At 61.9% G+C, this 17,213-nt stretch overlaps 1 protein-coding gene across 1 annotated transcript in view; it reads right to left on the reverse strand.

The window, feature by feature from the left end:
• Window positions 1-17,213, reverse strand: part of LOC120385157 (anoctamin-7-like) — a 39,071-nt gene that overhangs the window by 19,593 nt on the left and 2,265 nt on the right. The window contains exons 2-8 of the mRNA XM_039504280.1: window positions 8,977-9,076; window positions 7,913-8,073; window positions 5,682-5,877; window positions 3,540-3,676; window positions 2,315-2,425; window positions 1,647-1,812; window positions 889-979 (exon numbers count right to left, since the gene is read on the reverse strand). Of these exons, the coding sequence (XP_039360214.1) occupies window positions 889-979; window positions 1,647-1,812; window positions 2,315-2,425; window positions 3,540-3,676; window positions 5,682-5,877; window positions 7,913-8,073; window positions 8,977-9,076 (962 nt within the window). The remainder of the gene's footprint in view (window positions 1-888; window positions 980-1,646; window positions 1,813-2,314; window positions 2,426-3,539; window positions 3,677-5,681; window positions 5,878-7,912; window positions 8,074-8,976; window positions 9,077-17,213) is intronic.

A 17,213-nucleotide genomic window follows, 5' to 3' on the forward strand; every position in this document is an offset into this window, starting at 1 on the left:
CAGGGTTGGCTCTGCCCAGCTAGCCAGCATGGGTGCAGGCGTGCGTGTCGGGGATCCTTCCCTCTCCTCCCTGAGGCCAGAGGGGGGCTGTGGCTGGATACACACCTCCCCCTGCAGGGAACGAGGCCGCCTGCCCCAAAGCACAGACACAGACCAGAGGAGTTTAAGGAGACTCTCTCTTCAGGTCTCCAGCCACTAACTGGTGCCAGTCCTGGACATGTGAGCAGAGCCGAGTGCAGCGATGCACCGACTCCCCCAGCGATGGCACTGGGTTGGCAGGTGGCACCATTCATGGCACCTGAACCTGTATTCCCCTCAATAGCCCACCAAGGGCCCCCACCCTTCTCCTCCTCAGCTGTCCCCTCTCTTGGGTGGAAACCCGCGTCTCTCTCCCTGCTGCCCGGGCTATTTCCAGGCTGTGCAGCCCCCTGCTTACACTGTGCCATTGCCCAGAAAAGCAGGCTGGTGGGTGGCCAGCGTTGGCACTTTGCTTTCTCTCCAGAGGCTGCAAACGGTGCCTTGCCGGCAGTTATCTGGCGCCACCCGCTCTCCTCAGCAAATCACCACATATCAAAGCCCCTCCTTGTGTCTCCTCCTTTCTTCTGACAGCTGTGACCCGGGGCTTTTGCTGGGCCTGGGAGCGAGAGTGATGGGAGCTGCTGGAGTAGCCCCTATAGCACCCCCACCCCCTATAGCGCCCCCGCCCCCCGCCCTTCGAGAAGGCAGCACCCAGGCCGCACACTAGTAACGGCGGCTGGCGGCAGCCTGCGAATTCCTGTGTCTGAGGGCTGGATGTCGGGGGGCAGGGAGGGGGGCAGGGTAGGATGGCAGGGGTCCTCCTCACACACCCCCCCTCCTGCGCTCCCAACCCCAGCCCCACAGACTCACGCGGGCGTGTTGGTTCCCATGGCAACCAGGCCTGCGAGGAAGACCACGGTGCCCACGGCCGCAGCAGGGAGCAGCCAGGCCGTGTAGAAGCCTGCAGAGGGGACGGGCACGTGAGACCAGCCCCCGGAGGAGGGCGACACCGGGCAGGGAGACCCCTCCCCTCTCCATCAAGGGTGGGGCACCAAGACTCCTGAGTTTCACCCCCAGGGCTGATGCCCTGTGTGGCTTGGGGAAAGTCCCTCCCCCGTCCGTGCCTCAGTTTCCTCAGCTGTAAAATGTGGACAATGATCCCGCCCCACCTGGCAGGCTGGGGGCAGGACTAAGGCACTTGCAGACTCTGCATGGCACCTCGCTCACCCTCTTCCACCCCACGCCCGCCCACGCCCCTGTGAAGCAGGGGCACGGGGCACCAGCCACATGGCACTGCTGGCACTTCGCGGCAGCACCAAGGGAAAGAACCAGGAGACCTGCCCACACGGTCCTGCCCCCCGGCCCTTTCTGTACCAGTCAGGGTGCCGGGAATCTGCCTCTGCCGGCCGGACACCGAGAGCCCTGGGCAGCGCCACCGGGCAGCACAGGCTGGGTGAGCCTGGCTGGGGGCAGAAAGAAGCCCTGGGGCTCTGTGTGTCCAGCAGGCTCCAGGAACAATCCCCGTGATCCCCATCCCAGCCCCAACCTGGCCCCTGGGACGCTGCAGGGGAGGCGCTGGGGGCAGGGGGGCAGAGGCGGACAGAGGGGAGGAGGAGGTGGGCTCTCACCCAGCCAGGCGAAGTAGATGGCAATCTTCTCCCCGAAGTACTGGCGGATGTGATCCATCGGCTGGTACCGGTACCAGCAGCCCCACTGGGCCCAGAAGCGGTAGAGGACTTGGCGAGGGTTCAGGGCTTCATCGGGGACCTCAGACTCAGGCGTCTCGAAGGGGCCCTGGGTCAAGGCAACAGAGAGGGAGACGGGTCGGCCACCTGCACAGCCAGGGGCGACTGCGGATGGGGCAGGGTCTCTGCAGTGCCCAGGGAGCAGAGCTGCCAACGGCTGCCCGGGACCCCCGCCTAGTGCCGGCTGAATGGCCGCAGTGACCAACCAGGACCTGCAGAGCCAGCAGCTGCCCCCCGGTCCCCACATCCCAGCTCCGGAGGGACGTCTCTCTCCCAGGCCCCCCATCCCAGCTCCAGAAGGACGTCTCTCTCCCAGGCCCCCCATCCCAGCTCCGGAGGGACGTCTGTCCCCGCCCCATCCCAGCTCCGGAGGGACGTCTCTCTCCCAGGCCCCCCATCCCAGCTCCAGAAGGACGTCTCTCTCCCAGGCCCCCCATCCCAGCTCCGGAGGGACGTCTGTCCCCACCCCATCCCAGCTCCGGAAGGACGTCTCTCTCCCAGGCCCCCCATCCCAGCTCCGGAGGGACAGCAGCCCACCCGGCAGCCCCTACCTCGTGCAGCGGGAAGGCAGCGCCGTACACCCGCTCGTTCAGCAGCCGGTTGATCCCGATCTCGGCACGTTTCCGCTTCCCGTAGATGGTGCGAGCCAGGATCTCATAGACCTGCCGACCCAAGGAGCGCGGCGCCGTCAGCAAAGTCCACCCTTGCCAGGGCTCACGCGGAGCAGGAACCCAGCAAGTCCCGGCTGGGCGCAGCCCTGTGGAGCTCACACACCTGGACCTTGCACCAGAGCCTTGGGATGCTAATGGGAGCCTTCCCATAGACCTTTCTGGCCCAGCCCCCAGGGCAGGAGCTGCCCACGGCTCTGATGCCCCCACATTCCCCTTGGCTCATGCTAGGTGCAGGGCAGAGGGAGCCTTCCTGACCCTTCCCCAGGCAATCAGCCGTGCCCTGGAGCCTGAGATTGGATTCAAACACACGTCACTGGTTCTAGTGTTTCCCACCAGCTGTGGGGCCTGCGGAGGCTGAAGCACAGAGCTGGGCCCGAAGCCATGAAGGGGGATGATTCTGGGTTGGGGTTTCTACACAGAGCTGGGGCAGGGTTGGGTCTGGGTGGGGTTTAAATCAGCCCATTAGAGAGCCAGTGGATTTCGATCTGGCTGCCCACCATGTGATGGGCCCGTGGAGCTGCCTCTAGGGCAACGGGGTTAATTACGGACCTGGGCAGAGCAGGGCTGGGAGTGGGGCAGGCCCCTGAGGTCCCCATGCTCCCTCCACCCTACTCACGATGCGATGTCTCTGCGTGTTGCTGAAGTAGGAGTCGGGAGTCGCTGCCCAGGAACCTGGGGATAATCAAACAGCCAGTCGGGCCAGGGAAGGGAGGCAAGGAGGGAGCTGTGACGAAGTGGGGATGTTCTGGCTGTGCTCTGTGAATGCTGAGTGGGGAGTGCTGGCCTGGGAAGGCTGCAGGGGAGTTGTGCTGGGACTGGCTGCATTGGGGATGGGAGACTTGCCTTGAGGGAGGACACCTGAGCACGGAACATGAGACCCCAGGAAGGGGGCTGGAGGTCGGCCAGGTGACACCTCTGCCCGGAAACTGGACAAAGGACACAAAGGCTGGGGGAGGAGCCGGGGGGAGGCTGAGTGAGAGGGAGTTTCAGTTTGGAGCTGGCTGGGAGACTGGAGGGGAGCCCAGATGGGGCTCTGGTCTCCCAATGCAGCTCTGGCCTCCCTGGCCCCCCAGATGGACCTAACTGAGGGAGTCCCGAGACTCACTTGTCCAGCTTGGACCTGCGGAAGGCGCAGGTGTAATAGTCCGCGGGCTTGTTGGGGACGTGCTGGTGCAGGGCGTTGGGGGTGCAGAGTCTCCTCAGGACCTCGGCGGAGCTGTTCCAGTCCGGGTTGGGCTGGGCCTGCGGTCGGCACAGACAGCGTCAGGGCTGGGGGTGGCCAGGGGAACCTCCCAGACCGACAGTCACCTGCAGGCGGAGACGGGGCCAGTCCCCCCACTACTTCCTGCACACGGGGGGCCTAGCAGAGCTGGGGGGCGGGGCTGAGCTAGCAGGGGGCTGCGGGTCGGAGCGCTGTCAGAGCTGGGTGGGGAGCCCAGGGCTGGGGTAGGAGGGGGCTGCGGGTCGGGGTTGAGGGGCGCTGGCAGAGCTGGGTGGGGAGCCCAGGGCTGGGGTAGGAGGGGGCTGCGGGTCGGGGTTGAGGGGCGCTGGCAGAGCTGAGGGGGGGAGCCCAGGGCTGGGCTAGCAGGGGCTGCGGGTCGGGGTTGAGGAGCTGGCAGAGCTGGGTGGGAGCCCAGGGCTGGGGTAGGAGGGGGCTGCGGGTCGGGGTTGAGGCGCTGGCAGAGCTGGGTGGGAGCCCTGGGCGGGGGTGGGTGGGGGCTGGGGGTGGGGGTTGCGGGGCGCTGGCAGAGCTGGGTGGGGGAGCCCAGGGCTGGGGTAGGAGGGGGCTGCGGGTCGGGGTTGAGGCGCTGGCAGAGCTGGGTGGGAGCCCAGGGCTGGGGTAGGAGGGGTTGCGGGTCGGGGTTGAGGGGCGCTGGCAGAGCTAGGGGGGAGCCCAGGGCTGGGCTAGCAGGGGGCTGCGGGTCGGGGCACTGGCAGAGCTGGGGGGGGGAGCCCAGGGCTGGGGTAGGTGGGGGCTGCGGGTCGGGGTTGAGGGGCGCTGGCAGAGCTGGGTGGGAGCCCAGGGCTGGGGTAGGGGGCTGCGGGTCGGGGTTGAGGGCGCTGGCAGAGCTGGGTGGGGAGCCCAGGGCTGGGGTAGGAGGGGCTGCGGGTCGGGGTTGAGGCGCTGGCAGAGCTGGGTGGGAGCCCAGGGCTGGGGTAGGAGGGGCTGCGGGTCGGGGTTGAGGGGCGCTGGCAGAGGTGGGGGGGAGCCCAGGGCTGGGCTAGCAGGGGCTGCGGGTCGGGGTTGAGGCGCTGGCAGAGCTGGGTGGGAGCCCAGGGCTGGGGTAGGTGGGGGCTGCGGGTCGGGGTTGAGGGGCGCTGGCAGAGCTGGGGGGGAGCCCAGGGCTGGGCTAGCAAGGGGCTGCGGGTCGGGGCGCTGGCAGAGCTGGGGGGGCGCCCGGGGCTGGGGTAGGAGGGGCTGCGGGTCGGGGTTGAGGGGCACTGGCAGAGCTGGGTGGGAGCCCAGGGCTGGGCTAGCAGGGGCTGCGGGTCGGGGTTGAGGGCGCTGGCAGAGCTGGGTGGGAGCCCAGGGCTGGGGTAGGAGGGGCTGCGGGTCGGGGTTGAGGCGCTGGCAGAGCTGGGTGGGAGCCCAGGGCTGGGCTAGCAGGGGCTGCGGGTCGGGGTTGAGGGGCTGGCAGAGCTGGGTGGGAGCCCAGGGCTGGGCTAGCAGGGGCTGCGGGTCGGGGTTGGGGGGCGCTGGCAGAGCTGGGTCGGGAGCCCAGGGTTGGGCTAGCAGGGGGCTGCGGGTCGGGGTTGAGGGGAGCTGGCAGAGCTGGGGGGGAGCCCAGGGCTGGGCTAGGAGGGGGCTGCGGGTCGGGGCGCTGGCAGAGCTGGGTGGGAGCCCAGGGCTGGGGTAGGAGGGGCTGCGGGTCGGGGTTGAGGGCGCTGGCAGAGCTGGGTGGGAGCCCAGGGCTGGGGTAGGAGGGCTGCGGGTCGGGGTTGAGGCGCTGGCAGAGCTGGGTGGGGAGCCCAGGGCTGGGGTAGGAGGGGCTGCGGGTCGGGGTTGAGGGCGCTGGCAGAGCTGGGTGGGAGCCCAGGGCTGGGGTAGGAGGGCTGCGGGTCGGGGTTGAGGGGCGCTGGCAGAGCTGGGTGGGGCCCAGGGCTGGGCAGAGCTGGGTGGGAGCCAGGGCTGGGGTAGGAGGGGCTGCGGGTCGGGGTTGAGGGAGCTGGCAGAGATGCGGGGAGCCCAGGACTGGGCTAGCAGAGGGCACTGGGGGCTGGTGGGAGCCGCCCCAGGTGCACTGACCTGCAGGGGCGCTCGCAGGCACAGCTCCTCGGCGTAGAACACCAGCACGTCCCACGGGGCGCTCAGCTTCAGGTAGTGGATGGTTTTCCGCTCGCTCAGCATCTCCTCCTGCGGGGAAGCAGGAGGGGGCTGAACACGGAGCCCCCAGGGGGGCAGAGCTGCCATGTGCCTGCGTCCAGGGGCTCCAGGCCAGGGTCTGTAGGGCAGGGATGGGACACACGGCCCTGGGGTCAGGCAGGGGACAGCCGCCTTCTCTCCGACTGCTGCATCCTGGGGCCAGCAAGGCCTCGAGAGTCTCCCAATGCACCGTCACCCCAATCAGCCACAGCCAGGCCTGGCTGGAGCCGGGAGGGATGTGGTGGGGGGCCAGGGCCTTGGGAAGGGGGGACATGGCCAGGGCTTGGGAGGGGGATGCAGCAGGGGCCTGGACCCAGTGGGAGAGGGATGGGGTGGGGGGCTGGGGCTCGGAGGGGTGACGCTGGGGGGATCAGGCCTGGAGAGGGGAGGGCCATGGCGGGGTGTGACGTTACTGATATGATCTGGGACCATATAGAACATGGTTGCAACCAAGGTCCTGTAGTGGCACCAAATCTTATGTAAAGGATCATATAAGGTGTCTAAGACCAGGCTATGGGTGGCTGGTTATGATTATGGTGTCTGGGTGCATGTGTCATTTTGTAGTTGAAGTTATGAGTATTGGCTCTGTACTGTCTGTATTTCAAATTTGTGCTGTGTTTCTGGTGGTGTTAGCCCTGCCTAGCCTGCTTGAGGGCCCATTAAGGACCATCAGCTACACAACTGACCCATGGAGAGGAGGCAGACACGCCTTGTGACTCAGCAAAGTGCAGGGACTTGCCCAGGTGACTCCAGACTCCATTTTGCTGTAAAGCCTCTAAAAGGCTGATGCCTCATCTCCATCTGGTCTTCAATCCTGCTTCTTACCTCTGGAGGACTTTGCTACAAACTGAAGCTCTGCACAGGGACTGATGGCCCATCCCAGCGGGGGATGTTCCAGAGACTTGATTTAAACCTGCAGTTTATTCCATCACTGCTACAAGCCTGAACCAAGAACTTTGCCATCACTGTATGTGATTGATTCCATGTAACCAGTTCTAGCTCTCAGCTCTACCTTGTTCCCTTTATGAATAAACCCTTAGATTTTAGATTCTAAAGGATTGGCAACAGCGTGATTTGTGGGTAAGATCTGATGTGTATATTGACCTGGGTCTGGGGCTTGGTCCTTTGGGATCGAGGGAACCATTTTCTTTTATTGGGGTGTTGGTTTTCATAACCATTCATCCCCAGGACAGTGCACTGGTGGTGATACTGGGAGACTGGAGTGTCTAAGGAAATTCCTTGTGTGACTTGTGGTTAGCCAGTGGGGTGAGACCGAAGTCCTCTCTGTCTGGCTGGTTTGGTTTGCCTTAGAGGTGGAAACCCCAGCCATGGGCTGTGACTGCCCTGTTTGAGCAATTGGTCCTGAATTGGCACTCGCAGTTGGGTCCCGCCAGAACCGCATCGTCACAGGGGGCCTGGGGCCTGGGGTGGAGGGACATGGCAGGGACCTTGGGTTGCCAGGCGAAACGCCCCGTCACAAAGGACCCTGGTGACTCGGTCGGCGGCACAACCGGGGCCCGGGGCTAAGGCAGGCTCCCTGCCTGCCCAGAATTCACACGGCCCCCAGGTCCCTGCAGCTCCTAGGCACATGGGCGGCCAGGGAGGCTCCACGCGCTGCCCCTGACCCTAATGCCGGCTCTGCAGCTCCCATTGGCTGGGAACCACGATGAACCCCGCAGCCCCCTCTTGCACCCAAACTCCCTCCCACAGCCCTCACCTCTACCCCCTGCCCCAGCCCAGAGCCCCCTCCTGCACCCCAAACTCCTCATCACCCGACCCACCCCCGAGCCTGCCTACCCCATCCCCAGCCCAGTTAAAGTGAATGAGGGTGGAGAGAGCAAGCGATGGAGGGGATGAAGTGAGTAGGGGCTGGGCCTCGGAGAAGGGGCGGGGCATGGGTGGGGCCTCGGAGGAGGGGCGGGGATGCTGGGTTTTGTGTGATTAGAAAGTTGGCAACCCGACGCGGCAGGGACCTAGGGGGTGGGGGAGGGACATGGAAGGGACCTGGGGGCGGGGGAGGGACACAGCAGGGGCCCGGGGCCCAGGAGGGATGCGGCCGGGACCGGAGGAGGGAGGCACATACCGGGGCCCACGGTATAAGTCTCTCCTCTCACCTTCTCCATCAGCAGCCCGGCATTTCTCAGGTTGTTGAGGAACTTCCTCCTCCAGTGCTCGTGGTGCCCGCGTGGCCGGTCGCCTCTGGCCTCGTGAGCCGCCAGCTTCCCCCTCCTCTTCTTCGGGGGCCGCACCTTCTCCTCCCACACCAGCACGAAGTCTGCGGGGGCGAAGGAGGAGGGCTGCGGTCCGGCCTTGCAGCGGGCCAGGGGCTGGGAGCCTCCCGCAGGGCCGGGGAGCAGCAGCGAAACTCACCGTGATCATAAAACACCCAGACCACGCACAGGATGGGCGCGGGGGCGGGGAGACAGCAGCCCTAGGGCCCTAGAGTGGGGGGGGGGGCCACACTCGCCACCACCGCCCCCTGCTGGAGGGAACATCAGCCCCACTCTGGCACATGCAGCCCACCAGCTGGGGCGCCTCACCGCTAGCCTCAGCGGAGATTCCCCGGGCACTGCAGCGGGCGTGGCCTCGGGCTCTGCAGCGGGACGCCCGCAGGCGAACGGGAAGCCCCTGCAGCCGCAGCCCACAGGGGTGAGCAGGGCCCTGGGGAGGAGGAGCCTCGTTAACGTGGCCAAGCAAGGGGCTTTGGATCATTTCATTACTGCTCTGGACAATGTACGTTAGCCAGTGGAACTCTCTGCCACATGATGATGCCGAGGAAAGAGATTTAGGGAGCACATGTTCGCAGAGCAAGGAGGGTCATGGGGCTGGGACGCAGGAGATGGAGGGTCACTTCTTGGCTCTGCTAGTGACCCCCTGGGTGTCCTTGGGAGAGTCACTTGCTCTTCGTGCCTCTGTCTGAGGCAACGAGCATCTCTGTGCCCAGCCCCCGGCACAGCCCGGGAGGCCCGTTGGCAGTTGGCACAATGCAAAGCGCGCCAAGGCTGCTCGACGGCAGACTGCAGAGGGCAGTGACGTAGGGTGGCTTAGGTCGCCCCAGACTGCACCGGGCCCAGCTCACACAGCCAGAGAGGACGTACCCACGCAGCCACCCGCTCCCAGCTCCTCCCAGACAGAGGCCCGGGGAGCTGCCGAGGGCAGGGCAGGGCAAGGCGCTCACCGATCTTGGTTTGCCCATCTCGGAAGTAGTTGCCCCTGAGGTTGGGGCTGTAGCCTTCGTCACCATGCACGTAGATGGGATCGTCCTCGTCCTCTTCATCCTGCAGCCGGGAAACAAACGAGACGGGGCAGGGGAGAACCGTGCAGCTCCGCGCCCGGGCCAGCCTCGCCCGCGCCCCAGCTCGGATTCGTTGGGTCGGTGGGGAGCAGGGAATGTTTCAGTGCCCAGGAAACCGAGAGGAGAACCTAGAGCCAGATGGGCTGCTTCACCCCACGGCCCTGCCGGTGCCCCTCAGTCCCGACCCGCAGCCCCTGCTATCCCATCCCTGGGCTCCCCCCCCCAGCACTGCCAGTGCCCCTCAATCCTGACCCACAGCCCCTGCTATCCCAGCCCTGGGCTCACCCCCGCCCCCCACAGCCCTGCTGGTACCCCTCAGTCCCGACCCGCAGCCCTCCACTATCCCAGCCCTGGGCTCATCCCTCCCTCCTCACAGAGCACTGCCGGTGCCCCTCAGTCCTGACTTCCAGCCCCCCGCTATCCCAGCCCTGGGCTCCCCCCCCCCCACAGCCCTGCTGGTGTCCCTCAATCCTGACCCGCAGCCCCCGGCTATCCCAGCCCCAGACTCCCCCCGGCCACGGTTCTGCAGATGCACTACAGGGCACCAGCTATCCTGAAGGCCAAACCTTCGCCTCGCTTACGGCTCTGGGTCTGTTCGGAGTCCCCCACCCCTCCACCGCAGGGACGCCGACTCCATTAGCTCCAGGAAACCAGCACACGGAACGAGCGAGGAACCAGGCTCTGCCGGGGATTCCCGCCCAGGGCTGGGCTCTAACCGGGCAGCCCCTGAGCTGCAAGGACCCCCCCAGTTCCCTCCTCCTCCAGCTCCCGCTGCTCCCCGTCCAGCCAGGACAGTGGCTGAAATGGCCCCAGTAACGGACCGCGGGAGCTTTGCAGAGGCCTGGCCCAGAGCAGCCACAGACTCGGCCCAGAGCCGCGGTTCTCAACCTCTTAGCCATTGTGGGCTGCAGCCACCCAGTGCAGACACTACCCGGCGGCCCGGTGTGCTGATGGGGCTGAGAACCGCTGGCCTAGGGAGAGGGGCCCAACTGGGACTAGAAACCCACCTGCCCCAGGGCAGCGGCAGGGCTGGGACTCAGCGTCTGGAATGAGGCAGGGGAAGGGGAGGGTTGGATTACGGGGGGTTGGGCAGCTCCCCTCTGCCCCCCAAACTCCTGCCGGGATTCTACCATGAGCTCGGGGACGTGGGAAGAGCCGCAGCTTGTGAAACGGACGGACCCCCCCCACCCCAGCCCCCAGAACTCAGCACCACCAAGGGCGGCGGCGCCATGGATTCACCAAGGGCAAGTCATGCCTGACTAACCTAATTGCCTTATTTGAGGTGATAACTGGGTCTGTGGGTGAGGGAAAGCAGTGGATGTGTTATTCCTTGACTCTAGCAAAACTTTTGATATGGTCTCCCACAGTATTCTTGCCAGCAAGTTAAAGAACTGTGGGCTGGATGATTGGACTATAAGGTGGATAGAAATCTGGCTAGATCGTCAGGCTCAACAGGTAGTGATCAACGGCTCCATGTCTAGTTGGCAGCCCGTTTCAAGTGGAGTGCCCCAAGAGTCGGTGCTGGGGCCGGTTTTGTTCAATATCTTCATTAACGATCTGGAGGATGGCATGGACTGCACTCTCAGCAAGTTTGCTGATGACACTAAACTTGGAGGAGTGGTAGATACAGTGGAGGGTAGGGATAGGATACAGAGGGACCTAGATAAAGAAACCTGATGAGGTTCAACAAGGAGAAGTGCAGAGTCCTGCACTTAGGACGGAAGAATCCCATTCACTGTTACAGACTAGAGACCGAATGGCTAGGAAGCAGTTCTGCAGAAAAGGACCTAGGAGTTACAGTGGACGAGAAGTTGGATATGAGTCGACAGTGTGGCCTTGTTGCCAAGAAGGCTAATGGCACTTTGGGCTGTATAAATAGGGGCATAGCCAGCAGATCGAGGATGTGATCATTCCCCTCTATTTGACATTGGTGAGGCCTCATCTGGAGTACTGTGTCCAGTTTGGGGCCCCACAGTACAAGAAGGATGTGAAAAAATTGGAAAGAGTCCAGCGGAGAGCAACAAAAATGATTAGGGGGCTGGAGCACATGACTTATGAGGAGAGGCTGAGGAAACTGGGATTGTTTAGTCTGCAGAAGAGATGAATGAGCAGGGGATTTGATAGCTGCTTTCAACTACCTGAAAGGGGTTCCAGAGAGGATGGATCTAGACTGTTCTCAGTGGTACCCAATGACAGAACAAGGAGTAATGGTCTCAAGTTGCAGTGTGGGAGGTTTAGGTTGGATATCAGGAAAAACTTTTCACTCACAGAGTGGTGAAGCACTGGAATGGGTTCCTAGGGAGGTGGTGGAATCTCCTTCCTTAGAGGTTTTAAGGTCCGGCTTGACAAAGCCCTGGCTGGGATGCTTTAGTTGGGAATTGGTCCTGATTTGAGCAGGGGGTTGGGCTAGATACCTCCTGAGGTCCCTTCCAACCCTGAGATTCTATGATTCTATGACTTCTGCGGGGGGAGGCATGCTGGACAGCGCCAAGGATTGGGGAGACAACCAGGTGTGAGCCCAGGGTGCAGAGAGAGCTGGGGGAGGGTCTGTGTGTCTGTAACACTTCCTGTCCACTCCCACAGATGGAGTCCAAGAGAGATAGGAAGGAGAGGACGAGAACCCCAGTACTAAAGAAAAATAAGGTGCATCCTAGCTGGACCTGGGGCTCTGTGGGGTTAATACCAGTGGAAGGGACAAGAGTCTCTTGTGCAGCGTGACTATGCTGGGTGCAGGAGCAGTGGGGTGCTTTCCAATTGTAGCTGTGACAACATCATGCAAAGGGGGTTCAGGGTAAGCCCTGGGGTGTGGGTGATGCGAGAAGGAGAGCCTAGCCATCACGGCAGATTGTGATGATAACTTTTGTTTTTCCCTCTTGTGTTGTGTTTGGCACCAAGGGGAAAGAAATGTGGGGGTGGAGAGGGAGGGGAAGAGGGGAAAGAGTCCAGCCCAGTGGTGAGATGGAAAACGAGTGAGAGCAGAAGCGTTGTTGATGCCAGGCAAGACAATCACCAACGAAATCATGCTGCCCGAGCATGGTGAGATTTTCCCAGGGCCCCCCGAGTTGCCCGAGGCCCCTGGGCATGGGCCCCCTGTGCGTTAAGCCGCCACTGCAATGGCTGCAGGGCTCAGGATACCGCTTCCCAGCATGCCTGGAATGCCGGGCGGAGACGGAACATGCGGGGAGCTACTACCAGAGCCAATCAGAAGTCAGCGCTCGGAGACAAAGGGGTCAGTTTATATTTGGTTGTTGGCTGTTGGTGGAGTGGAGCAGAGGAGCCAATCAGGAGTGGAGCAGAGGAGCCAATCAGAAGCCAGTGCTCGGAGACAAAGGGGTTGGTTTCCATTCGGTTGTTGGCGGAGTGGAGCTGAGGGAGACGCGTCACAGCCTGGGAGGTGCCCATTGACACTCAGACCGAAGACCCGGTAAGAATCCCTTTTGCTTGTTTTCCTTGTGAATTTCAAGCCGGCCAAGGAGCACAGGGCAGCATCAGCCCCTAGAGAACTGATACTCAACTCCCATTCTGCTGCGCAGGGGCTGGGAGGGAGCTGGTTGGGGCGGGTCGGGCCCCTTGTCAATGCTGTGATTGTTGATGGGTTACTAGTCTAGTTGCTCCTGTTCTTTCCTTAACCCCAGGCCTTTCTTCCCTCTGCCCAATAAGCTCCCTCACTTGTTGTGTTGTTACTGGGAGATTGTGATAGATTTGTACCCTTGTGCCTGGATGACAATCCTAGTCTGTTATTGGGCACCAAACACTTCCCCAGGGCACAGCAGCCCTTGTGACTCAGGCACTAGGAGGGGCCCCCTGGGGTGGAGTCAGCAGGGGCCAAGAGAGTCCTGCACTTCGGACGGAAGAATCCCATGCACCGTTACAGGCTGGGAACCGCCTGGCTAAGCAGCAGTTCTGCAAAAAAGGACCTGGGGATTACAGTGGACAAGAAACTAGATATGAGTCAGCAGTGTGCTCTTGTTGCCAAGAAGGCTAATGGCATTTTGGGCTGTATAAGTAGACGCATTGCCAGCAGATCAAGGGACGTGATCATTCCCCTCTATTCGACATTGGTGAGGCCTCATGTGGAGTACTGTGTTCAGTTTTGGGCCCCACACTACAAGAAGGATGTGGAGAAATTGGAAAGAGTCCAGCGGAGGGCAACAAAAATGATTAGGGGGCTGGAGCACATGACTTATGAGGAGAGGCTGAGGAACTGGGATTGTTTAGTCTGCAGAAGAGAAAAGTGAGGGGGGATTTGATAGCAGCTTTCAATTACCTGAAGGGGGGTTCCAAAGAGGATGGAGCTCAGCTGTTCTCAGTGGTGGCAGATGACAGAACAAGGAGCAATGGTCTCAAGTTGCAGTGGGGGAGGTCTAGGTTGGATGTTAGGAAACACTATTTCACTAGGAGGATGGTGAAGCACTGGAATGGGTTCCCTAGGTGGAATCTCCATCCTCAGAGGTTTTTAGGGCCCGGCTTGACAAAGCCCTGGCCGGGATGATTAAGTTGGGGTTGGTCCTGCTTTGAGCAGGGGGTTGGACTAGATACCTCCTGAGGTCCCTTCCAACCCTGAGATTCTATGATTCTAAGGACCCAGGTTCCATTCCCCCTGAGGCAAGACAGGCCCATTGCTGAGAGGCTTTGTTGCCCCAGACTCACGGCTGCTCCCTGCTCAGTTCCAGGATGGACGTGCTGAGAAGGTATCTCAGGAGGAAGGTGGCCCCGGGCCAGAGGGGACCAGCTGCCAGCGTCCCCAGACAGAGAGCTGCCCCTCCATCCGCATGGCATGGGAAGCAGGCCCCGGCCACCCCAGGAGATGGTCCTGCTCGGCCTTGCTCACTGGGAGGAAACCAGCCCCCAGGGCTGGTGCTGAGCAGAGAGAGACAACATCCAGGCCGAGATGGAGGTGGCCTAAGTTCAATCTGGGCAGGCAGGACTCAGCCCATGGCAGGAGCCAGGCAACGCAGCTCTGGGTTTGCTTCTGCTGGAAGGCCTGCCCTCATCCCAGCTGTGTGGGCCAGCAGGAGGCATTCCCAGGGCAGGAGCTGGGGGATCGCTGCCTCAGCTGCTTAACTGTTGCCGGAGAGGAGAGCAGCTACTCTCTGGAGGTTCTCTGCAACACGGAGGCTGAGTGGTCCTCCACTGCAGGTGAGGAGACCCCCTGGGCATGGGGAGGAGCAAGGGCCATTAACACCCAGTCGCTCTGTCCCAGTCATTGTGGGGATCCCAGCCCAGGGTCTGGCCAGAGCCACGTGAGCTCAATGACATCAGCGGAGTTGCAGAGCCACCCCTGCAATGGGGCATGGGGAGCTTCTGGGAAGTGGGTCCCTGATGATTTGGAGCAACTCCCAGGAGGATGGGACAGTGAAGGGCCCACTCTGCCATGGGGCCACAGGGCTGAGGGTCTATGGGAGGGGCAGTGTGGGAACTCTCTGCCATGGGTCATTGGGGCTGAGGGGTCTGTGGACGGGGCAGTGTGGGGATCTCTCTGCAATGGGTCCTGGGGCTGAGGGTGTGTGAGAGGGACACTGTGGGGATCTCTCTGCCTTTCGATGCTTACATGGGAGGGAGAAACATTAAATCTGCTCTCCCCATCCTTTCTCACCCCTGTCCTTCCTCTTCCCCCCTCCCCAGCAAGAGTCACCCTCTGCCCTTGTCTCTCTGATGCAGAGACCCCCACAGACCAGTCAGAGAAGGACTTTGCCCTGAGGAAAAGACAGAGGAGGATGAAGACCCTGACACAGAAAGAGAGGAAGAGGAGGAAGATCTAAAGACAGAGGAGGAGGAGAAGCAGGAAGAGCAAGTCCTGATTAGTGAAAAAGAGGAGGAGGTGGAGGAGCTAGTGATGAAAGAGGAGAACATTACCACTGAGGAGGAGGAAGACCTGGACACAGAGGAGAAGGGGGAGGAGGAAATATCTATAGAAGAGAACAAGGAGGAGGATGAGAACCTGTTTGCAGAAAAGGAAGAAGAGGAGGAGAATGTGTCTGCAGAAAAGGAAGAAGAGGAGGAGGCGGGGGCGCAATGTGTCTGAAGAGAAGGAAGAGGAGAATCTGACTACAGAAGAGGAAAAGGAGGAGGAGAACTTGTTTGCAGAAGAGGAAGAAGAGGAGGGGGGGGGGATGTGTCTGAAGAGAAGGAAGAGGAGAATCTGACTACAGAAGAGGAAAAGGAGGAGGAGAACTTGTTTGCAGAAGAGGAAGAAGAGGAGGAGGAGGAGGAGGAAGAGAACGTGTCTGCAGCAGAGGAAAGGAGGAGGAGGAGAATGTGTCTGCAGCAGAGGAAAGGGGGAGGAGGAGAATGTGTCTGCAGCAGAGGAGAGGAGGAGGAAGAGAACTTGTCAGCAGAAGAGGAGGAGGAGGACCTCTGCACAGAAGAGGAAGAGGACTTGATCACTGAGAAGGAGGAGGAAGAAGAAGGTAAAGGAAGAGGAAGAAAGGAACACCTGATCATGGAGCAAAAGGAAGAAGAGAAGGACCTGGCCATGGAGCAGGAAGAGGAGCACCTGCCTGTGGAGGAAGAGGAAGAGGACCTGGCCACAGGAGTGGAGCACCTGGCCATGGAGCAGGAGGAAGAGGAGGAGGACCTGGCTCCAGAGGAGAAAGAGGAAGACCTGGCCATGGAGAAGGACCAGGCCACAGAGGAGGACAAGGAGGATCTGGGTCAGGAGGAGGAGAAGGGAGAGGACCTGGCAATGGAGGAGGACGAGGATGTGGCCATGCAGGGGGAAGAAGAAGAGGCGGAAGAAGAGGTAGAGGACCTGACTATAGACTAGGAGGACCCAGGAATGGAGGAGGATGAGGATGTGCCGATGCAGGGGGAAGAAGAAGAGAAGGAGGTGGACCTGGCAATGGAAGAGTAGGAGCAAGAGGACCTGGCCAGAGAGGAAGATGAGAAGGAGGAGAACCTGGCCACGGAGAAGGAGCAGGAGGAAGAGGACCTGACCAGAGAAGAGGACGAGGAGGCAACGGAGGAGGAGAACCTGGCCACAGAGGAGAGGGAGGATCTGGCCAGAGAGGAGGAAGTGGAGGAGGGGGAGGACCTGGCCATGGGAATGGAGCACGTGGTCATGGAGAAGAAAGCAGAAGAGGACGACTTGGATGAGGAGGAGGAGAAGGAGGGCAAAGCCAAGTCCTCCTCCACCTCCATGGCCAATTCCTCCTTGCCCAGATGCATAATCCATTCCCATTGCCAGACTCTTGCCCGCGGTGACAATGAAGGAGCAGGAGAACTTCTGGGCTGCACAGTCGGGTGTCACGGGGACGTCTGTGGGAGCCATTGACAGTGTGTTCTGTGTGGGCCATTTTCCTTCTCTGACCCAGGGGTTCTCTGCTCCCAGAATCTCAGCCAGGGAGGCCACCCTGCAGAATATGGCCCCGCAGTTTGGTGATGGGCTGCAGGAGTCACCACGTAGCTGTGCAGCAGCCATAGCACCTGCATTGACCAGGGACCAAAACCTGCAGCCCTCACAGCCCAGGCTGCCCCCACGGATGGCAATGGGAGTGTAGCCTGGGCAACTAGCTGCTGGGCCAGGGCATATAGAGAGGACTCAGAGATGCAGCAAACCAGTGGGCAGAGAAGTGAAGGAAGTAAGGGAAAGAGGAGAGCGAGGAGATCGGGGGAGCTGCTGCAGTCAAGGGACCCCAGCCAGAAGAGAGAAGCTGGGTGGGTTAGACACACAAAGTCCTGCATCTTGGCAGGGGTTAGACTAGATGAACCTTGCCAGAGGCGGCGAGTTATATGGGCCTGTGGTGCCGGGCTCCAGCAAATTCAGGGCCTCGAGGGGCCCGGCTCCACCAATGTTCAGGGCAGGGTTTCTCCCCAGCCCGACCTGCCACTCCCACGTGCCACCCCAGAGCATCCCCGGCCCTGCCTGCCACCCCACGTGCCTCCCCAAGCGTCTCTGCCTGCCCCTGCATCTCCACACTGTGCTCCCTCACTGGCCGCTGCCACTGCAGGCTACAGGGAGCGGCGCTGGGGGCAGGCTGAGGCGGCTGCTGCGCCTGTGGAAGTAGGAGGCGCATGGCAGCCTCCCGCCCCACCAGGTGACTCCAAGTCGAATCTGAGGAGGGCTTATCCCGGTTGGACCTCCTGAGCAGCAGCCTGGTGGGGCCTGGGTGAGTGTCTTG

Source organism: Mauremys reevesii, linkage group 17 (genome assembly GCF_016161935.1).
Source record: "Mauremys reevesii isolate NIE-2019 linkage group 17, ASM1616193v1, whole genome shotgun sequence".
NCBI classification, from domain to species: Eukaryota; Metazoa; Chordata; order Testudines; family Geoemydidae; genus Mauremys; species Mauremys reevesii.